This window comes from Selaginella moellendorffii, unplaced genomic scaffold, assembly GCF_000143415.4.
Source record: "Selaginella moellendorffii unplaced genomic scaffold, v1.0 SELMOscaffold_42, whole genome shotgun sequence".
NCBI lineage: Eukaryota > Viridiplantae > Streptophyta > Lycopodiopsida > Selaginellales > Selaginellaceae > Selaginella > Selaginella moellendorffii.
Genome location: NW_003314303.1, coordinates 1,649,657 through 1,658,784, shown reverse-complemented (window position 1 = coordinate 1,658,784; position 9,128 = coordinate 1,649,657). Strand labels below are relative to the sequence as shown.

The 9,128-nt window shown below is 48.4% G+C and overlaps 1 protein-coding gene across 1 annotated transcript; it reads left to right on the top strand.

The window, feature by feature from the left end:
- Positions 1-7,084: 7,084 nt before the first annotated feature.
- On the top strand, positions 7,085-7,788 carry LOC112349771 (asp-hemolysin-like). Its single transcript, XM_024684812.1, has 2 exons — positions 7,085-7,115; positions 7,403-7,788. The coding sequence occupies exons 1-2, from the start codon at positions 7,085-7,087 to the stop codon at positions 7,786-7,788; spliced, it is 417 nt and encodes a 138-aa protein (XP_024540580.1).
- Positions 7,789-9,128: the final 1,340 nt, after the last annotated feature.

Below are 9,128 nucleotides of genomic sequence, written 5' to 3'. Positions count from 1 at the left end.
GCGCTCCGCCTGTTGTTGCTGCCCTCCCCTATAGAGCACTCAATCGACAAGCTCAAGTTGAAAAGCCAAGACTGACATCAAAGAATTTCGATCTGGAATTTGGTGTACTAAGTGCAAGAACGAAGGACATCTGGCAAGTGACTGCAAGCTCCAAATCTCCAAATGCCAAATCTGTGCCAAAGAAGGTCATGACGCCAAGACTTGCAGATTTCAAAATTCTCCAGAAGTTCGACAAGTCTCGAACTCTCCCCGACAGCAGTTTCGACAAGCATATCCAAATCAATACTTCGACAATCACCAAGCACCACCTCCAACAAACTGGAGACCGCTCAAAAACAACTTCCAACACCAGAGTCGACAATGGAATGATCAACCTCGCTACAACAACTACAACAATTACAACAACGACTACAACAACAACTACAACGATCGACAATACCTGCCGAACCGGAACTACCCGGCAAACCGAGACAACTACAACCAAGGATACCAACAATACCCAAGATACCAAAACCGAAGATACCAAGGCCAAGGTTATCAAGACCAAGCCTACCAAGGCAACTACAACAACCGACTATGGCAACCTCGACTTCAAAACCAAGGCGGTCCGCCGAGACTTGGTCCACCGCCTCCTCGACAACAAGATCAGAACCAGCAACAACCACCAACAACAAGGATGGTCGAGACCGACGAACTACCTTATGCCGACAATGACGACTCAGATCCTCAAGTCATGGCAGTACAAACCCGAGCACAAATTCGAGCAGAAAAACAACAACAACCGGACAGAGATTCCGGAGATAGTGAAGAGAAAGGCCCTGAGAGCCCGACAAAACTCCGGGAATGGAAAAAGAAGCAGAAGTTAGCTGCCAAGATACAGCAGCAACTCGCTCTACACCCACCCGAATTAGTGATTTTAGACTCTGACAATGAAGCTCAACCATCACCAGCTCGACAACAATGCCAAGACTCAATACCAGAAAACAGACAGACAAATCGTCCAACATCGACACCGACACCAGAACACAATTCGGCAAACTTCGACAAAATCCAAGCAGTCGCAGAGACTATCCTCAACCAAAATATTCAGATCACCATCGGCCAACTGCTGAAGATTGCACCCTACCTCACCAAACAGCTCACCGATCTGACATCTGCACCGACCAACATTTTGATAGACTCGCCCACACTCAACTCGACACAGACAGCTGTTGACACATTTCGAACCGAGATTCAACCAGGCGATTGTGACAATGATGTTCTGACAATCGACCTACGACTCGACAAACATCTTGTTCGAGGAGCCATAATTGACGGCGGCTCCAGCGTTAATATTATTGAAGAAAGTCTTGTTCAACAACTCAACATTGGCCCAGTTCACCCAGCACCTTTCAATGTCCGAATGGCCGACCACCGATCTGTTCAACCCAAAGGCATCATCCGAAAAGTCAACACCACCATTCAAGGCGTCAAAATACCAGTCAACTATGTCGTCCTCAAACTACCAGAGCAGACCGACGGATACTCAATTCTCCTTGGTCGACCTTGGCTCCGAACTGCCCAAGTTTATCAAGATTGGCCCAATGACAATCTTATCCTTCACGGACCAGACGGACCAACAACTGTGTCGACAAAAGCGACTAAATCGCTGTCCAGCCACAACCGACCTATTGACTTGGAAGAATATAGTCTCGAAGATGGCCTCGACGACTATCAAGAACAACAAATTCTCACAGCCTACCCCGATCTCAAACCTTTGGCCGAGATCGACCTCTTCCGAATTGTCGCTGACTTCCAACAAGAACGACCCCCGATTACATCAGCACTGAAAAATCTAGTCACTCGAGATACAAAACTCGAAGCGCCACCGGCATTCACAGTCGACAACCACAACAAAGTTGCCTACATTCCGTCAATTCCAGCAGACCAAAAACTCGAAAAAGTCAGCCTTGCCGACGACGGCAACGAACACTACATTGTACTCGCCACTGACATCTCGGCAAGTTTTCGAGACAAAGGCATCAATCTTCTCCGAAAGAAGAAACACTTGTTCGCTTGGAGTTATCGAGACCTTAAGGGAGTTTCGCCAAAACTCAGCCTTCACACCATCACCCTTCTTCCTGACTCAAAACCAAGAAGACAAGCAGCCTACCGGATGAACCCGAATCTGATGGAACAAGTAAAGAAAGAACTTGACAAGCTTCTCCAAGTTGAGTATATCTACCCGATTCAGAATCCGATATGGCTTTCACCACTGGTGGTTGTGCCGAAGAAAAACGGCAAACTTCGAATCTGCGTCAACTATAAACAGCTCAATGACGCCACTGAAAAAGATGTCTTCCCGATACCATTTACCGACGAAGTTCTTGACGCAGTCGCTGGACACGAGATGTATTCCTTCCTCGATGGTTTCTCCGGCTACAACCAAATTCACATCGCCGAAGAAGATCAGTACAAGACAGCATTCATCAGTCCATGGGGAGCCTATGCTTATCGACGAATGCCTTTTGGACTCTGCAACGCCCCATTCACCTTCCAAAGGCTTGTTACCAACACTTTCCGAGACTACCTCACTGACTTCATGAGAGTCTTCATGGACGACTTCAGCGTTTTCAGCTCGGAAGATCAACATCTTGAATGCCTGGAGAAATGCCTCAACAAGTGTGAGGAGAACAACATAGCACTCAACCCCGACAAATGCGCTTTCTTCGTCAAATCTGGAGTACTCCTCGGCCACGTTGTCTGCAAAGATGGCATTCTCATCGACAAGGACAAAGTTGACGTCATCTCCAAACTTGAACCACCGAAGAACCAGAAAGAACTTCGGCGCTTCCTCGGCAAAGTCGGATATCACCGACGATTCATCCACAAGTACGCTCACATTGCCAAACCACTCACCGATGGACTAAAACAAGATGCCCAATGGACATGGACATCGAAACAGCAACAAGCATTCGATAATCTCCGACTCAAACTAACAAGAGCACCGATCCTTGCCAAGCCCGACTGGACACAAGAGTTCCACATTCATGTCGACACTTCCGACGTCGCCACTGGTGCAATTTTGAGCCAAACTCAACACGACAACTGCGATCAACCGATCTACTACGCCAGCCGACTACTCAACCCAGCTGAACGAAATTACACCACCACCGAGAAAGAAGCTCTCGGCATGATCTACTCACTTCAGAAGTTTCGACACTACATACTGTCAACTAAAGTCGTAATTTTCGTCGACCACAAGGCACTCCTTTACCTCATCAACAAGCCAATACTATCTGGTCGAATATCAAGATGGTTCCTTTTACTACAAGAATACAACTTCGAGATCGTCCACAAACCTGGCAAAAATCATGAACAAGCAGATTATCTCAGCCGGATCACCACCAGCGACAAACCCGAAATACTTACCGATGACTTACCCGACTCAAACCTATTCCGAGTTTCAATACCAGCAACCTGGCTCGATGACGTCTTCAGTTACCTCAACTCAGCAAAAGTTCCAGATTAGTACACTATGTCCGACCAAAAGAAGACTTTTGTTGCTAAAACCCGACGATACTCAATCATTGGAGGCACTCTCTACAAACTCGGAATTGACAACATTCTTCGCCGATGCATCAAGCAGCCACACACAACTCAAATCATCAAGGAAGCTCATGATGGACCTTCCGGCGGACACTTCGCTGCTGACACAACCACTCGGAAGATTCTTCAAGCCGGCCTCTGGTGGCCGACACTCTGGCACGACACTGAAGAATTCTGCAAACACTGCGACACATGTCAAAGACACCGATTACCACCGAAAACTCAGACTCAACAACTCAACCCAACATTCCCAATGGCACCATTTCAGAAATGGGGACTCGACTTCGTCGGACCCCAAGTCAGCACCCGTCGACAAAATCAGTACATCATCGTCGCCACCGATTACACTACCAAGTGGGCCGAAGCAATACCTCTCCAACATGCCACAGCAAAAGCAACAGCAACCTTCATCTATGAAAATATCATCACTCGTTTCGGCACACCACTTGAACTCGTCACCGATAGAGGCACCCATTTCATCAACCAAACAATCGAACATCTCGCCACCGAGTTCAAACTCCGACATAAAATGTCGACACCATACTATCCTCAAGGCAACGGTCAAGCAGAAGCAACGAACAAAACACTGAAGACCATCCTCAAAAAAGTCATCAACGATTCCGGCAAAGACTGGGACGACAAACTTCTTGATGTACTTTGGGCCTATCGAACTGCTTATAAAGTCACCACCGACATGACGCCATTTAAACTCGCCTTCGGAACAGAAGCCATCACGCCAATCGAATTCATCGTCCCAAGCATGCGAGTCACCGTCAAGTATAATCTCGACACCCGACATGCAGTTCGAGAAAGGCTTCAGCAACTCGAACATCTCGACGAACTCTGACTAAATGCCCTTTGGACACTTCACGCCATCCAAAAAGAGAGAAAAGCTCGGCACGACCGACAAGCATCCTGGCATAACATTCCCAAATACAGCGTCGACGACCATGTTCTCTGGTACCGAGGACCCATCGGCAAACTTGGCCGAAAACTCCACACCAACTGGCAAGGACCTTTCAAAATCATTGAACTATACCCCAACGGCACCGCCAAAGTCAGCACACTCGCCGAAGACTTCACTGAGATCGTCAACCTCAACAAGCTTCGACCATATCACGTCAACATATTCAACATCAGCACCTCAACAAATTTCAGACCCAAACCGACAAACACCCCAAAACCAACAATCAACACTCACCCCAATAGACAAACTTTAACTCAAATCAGTTCGATACAACTCAACTCAACTCAACACGAACTCATCCACCAACTTCAGCAACAAATAGCAGCAAAAATCTGTAAGTCCCAAGCTACCGTTGGATCAACGCCACCTGAGCAAATATCAACAGTTGAACTTGAGTTAACTTCATCACCAATATCCACCATTGATTTGCAATCAAGCCAAATCAAACCACATCAATTCCGTCAACAAATCTCGACCGTTCATCACCAGCAATCGAGCGCTGCACGATCAGCCAACCAACAGTTACAGGTTTCAAGAACCCTAATGGGGCGAGCACTTCGATCGCAGAAAATGAAGAGAAAGATGCCAGCTCATCCACCCCGATGCCTCAGATACGTCATACACCATATTCCTAGGCTTCCCAGCAACGACACAACCACCTGGCTCAAGGACCACGGATTCGAGCTCCTCCACAAGGCCTTTTCAACACACCCTGATCAAAAACTAGCGAGGAAACTGGCCGCCTCCTTCAACCCCAAGAACAGCACCATAACCGACGGCACCAATGAGATCACCCTCAGCCCAGCAAGAATCGCCTCTGTTTTCAAAATCTCTAACAAGGGAATGCTCAAATTTTCAGGAGAAGTTCCACAGCAAATCATCAAGGCCAATCGAGAAATTACCGGTGAGCTCACATGGGAGGACATCGACGAGCAGCATATGGATCGACTCAAAGCCCTCCTCCTCTACTACGAACTTCGCCCAACAGATCGCACCATCGGCAAGCGCACAGCAGAAGTCTACGGAGCTCTACTCGACGGCAAACGTGTGAACGTGGCTCACCATCTCCACGAGCTCCTTCTCAAGCTTCTCGACCGCGCCATCCTCGCCACACTCAACAAGAAGACCATGCGCACAGTAATCTTCCCACTGCTGATCGCTCTACACCAAGCTCTTCCCAACAAGCAACCGTGGACAACCCAAACGAACTCTACAGAACAAAGCGACAGCTCCGAAGAACACTCAGAATCAGAAGGAGCAACTCCCAGCAAGAAACAGAAGCCAGCATCTCAACAATCAGGCTCAACTCACTCCAACAACACCAGCTCCAGCAACAAACACTCCAACAATTCAACTCCACTTCGCCGCCGCTTCACACGCAAAACACCAGCGAATCCAGCTCCCAAACCGCTGATCCGAGAGCACCTCATCATCAGCGACAAGGAACACAACTCACACCACCATCAACAATCACCCCAGAACCCGCATCCACTCGAATCAGCCCCAAAACCGACAACTTCTCACAAACACATCAACATTGCCAAAGAAAAACGTCAGCTGATCGCCCAGAACTCAATTTCTACACCAGCTGAGAACAACATTCTCAACGCCCTGACCTCCTTGACACGTTCTACAAAAGAAAACATTGACTACCTTCGCCAATCACTTGAAGAACACGCAACCATGTCTCTTCCAGCAAATACCACGACCAGCATTCACAAAAATTCCGCCCCTTCAACAAAATTCCAAGCGAAAAATTTCTCAACGGATAAATTAATTTCAACGCCACATCTGGGCCGTTCATCCACCATCAAACTGAAAAGCTCATCTCCAACCACCTCAAAGAATCTGGCCCAACCACGTCACCCACATCCAACGAAGCAGATTCAGCCTCCAGTAACTTCAACTCCCGGGACCAAGAACAGAGCGACCCCTAGCGAGAAACACCAGGATCACCGAGCAGGAGCAGGAGCAGCAACCATGCCTCAGCCACAGAGTCAGGTACGCCGTGATTATGATGAGATCAGGAAGGAGTACGAAGATAAACTTCGCGACCCAAGCTACTGCACCCGCAAGTTGTTTGAAGCCCTGGATCAACGCATGCACCGCGAGCAAGCAAACTACTTCCCAACACCAGCCGACATTGCACAGCATCTTCTCAAGCAAGACTCCTTCATATACACCCGGGGAGCGATCAAGAAGGAATTTTATGAGCCTTTAAACCACCGGCTGGATACTCAGATTGAAGAGATGAAGCAGATCTGCACTGACCTCCGGGACATCAGGAAGATCGTCTCCAAGCAGCCATCAACCCCATCAGCAGCTCACGAATTCACCTACAAATTCAAATACGAAGAGCTCAACACCCGCTACCGAAAACTCGAGGATGATCATACCGCCCTGCTGGCTGAGGTAGCCGACCTCCAGGAAGATGGGACAGATCCACCAGACAGCGTCCCTAACCACGAGCTTACACTCCCACAGTAAAAACGTCGCCTCTATCGACTGGAGCAGCAGCAGCAACAAGCGATGGAAACTGACTATGTTCGCACCGAGGACGGTGTCTAGTTCTGTCAGGGGAGCAGAGTGTCTCAACCAAAAACAAGGTTCAGGGGACTCCGACTTTGAACCCAGGGCTGCATCGGAGCCATAGATTAAATCATGCACAGCATATGGTATATGCTAGCAGTTAGAACCGCTAGCATTTCAAAAGGGGGAATCCAAATTGTGGATCCCTATCTCCATTCCATCGTTTTTCTTATCAATACACAGCATTCTTTTACTCGTGCTTCTTCTCTGCCCTTGGAGATCGGGCCATTTTCTCTTTTGTTTTCTTACTAACAATAGATTTCCAGCGAAGAGGAGTTTTCTCACCTCTTCACACCTTAGAAGTGAAAAACTCCTTCTTAACATTTGGAAAGTGGTTCAAGTACCCAAATGAGAATGATGACGCAAGCGCACCAGGTGGGATAACCATTGCTGCAGGAGAAACCTCTCCCAACCCGCCATTTGCTGCATGTGGAAGGCAAGGTTCTCCATCTGGGACTACAGGTGGATTTGACATCTATACGAAGGGCATCAAAGTTGCCACTATACACTTTGATTGTCCATACATTGGCAGTAATAAGCTGTCTGTCAGCGATTCCTGCAAGAATTGTATTGTGCAGCTTCCGTCCTTTTATACTTCCGGTCCGCTGGGAGACCTTGTACTCAAAGTGGTGGCACTAGTTTAAGCCTCCAAGAGTGAAGCGTAGCAAGCTCCATTGCCAGTGGTCACACTGGTGCTACTTTCAAAAGTATATGTGGTGGAATAAAATGCTATACTCCTAATACTCTGGTGTAATAAAATGCTATGCTCTTAATACTGAAATACACTCTAAGATCATTGAAATGCCAAACAAAATCTATCTCCGATCTCCAATCTTCACAAAAAGCTTCCTCTGGTGGAGGTATCACAGCTGAAGTCCATCCCCCAATGGTTTGGACAATGAAGAGGTATGAAGCTGATGAAGGAGTTGTTGCTACTCTTTCCATGAATTCTTCTGGTTAAGTCAATTCAGCAACTGTTTAGTGAGTTTAAGAGCACGCATTTTGATCTCCGGCGATCCACTGAATTCTTCAACCGTGACTGCTCGTAGCTCGTTTCCCCAAGCTGAGGTTCCTGGATATGTCAGCAAACGATTTCTTCCGTCAACAAAAGATCTGGCTCTGCTTTTAGGGCTACGCAGCAGAAGATAGCCGGTTAGCACGTGCATCTCCGCTGTCGAGACCCTTCCATTGCAGGAAAGCTCCAACTTCGCTCTTCACGAGCACTCTCAGAGATTCTCGTCGCTCGATCACGATGGAAGCGCTTCTCCGATCCAGCATGCAAGCACGCTGATCCCTGCTCGAGCTCTCGCAGCGCCGTACCTCGCGTCATAAACATCGTACTCGTCCACCGCAAAGAGCAAATCGTTGTCTCTCTGCTGCCACCTGTTTTAACTCGTCAAGATCCTCGGCGCAGTAGATCCAGTTCCTGTCCTGCTCGCCCTTCGCAAATGCCACGAGCAGTGCCTCTCTCACAGACGCTACGAGGCTTCTGACTTGCCGAGCCTCTTCTTCGCGCAAGCGCTGCTAGCCCGCGAGATGATCTGCGAGAAGTGCCAAGATCATGGGTCCCGACTAGCTCGATCGTCTGGGGCTGCGATGGACCTGTCGGGAAGCACAAGGTCCAAGTTACTAGCCACATCACATACCGAGCCGTTTCCATAAATCCTACATGGTATCAAAGAGGTAAGATCCTCATGGCTCACCAGTGCCCAAAACAGAACCGTAATGACGAGGATGAGTGAGAATGTTGTAGCGGCCAATAATGAGCCCGTAGAACAAAGTGAGGCAGAACACGTGGGGGGATGACTCCGTAGGGAGATCTGAGGGGTTTGTTACAGAGGATCGGGCGGCGGATCAGTGGGGACTTCTTGGGATGCAGCAGGGCAGCAATAGGCACAATGAACAAAGGCAATCAAGATCTGAGCACAGTAAGGGTGGGATTCCATGCTCCACCCACCTGGAAATTTCTCCCCCCCCCCAAAAA

Excerpts from the sequence above, each read along its gene's own strand:
- LOC112349771 (XM_024684812.1), top strand. The coding sequence starts at position 7,085 with ATGGAAACTGACTATGTTCGCACCGAGGACG. Across the intron at positions 7,116-7,402 it reads CTATGTTCGCACCGAGGACG|ATTTCCAGCGAAGAGGAGTT; the intron begins GTGTCTAGTTCT and ends TACTAACAATAG.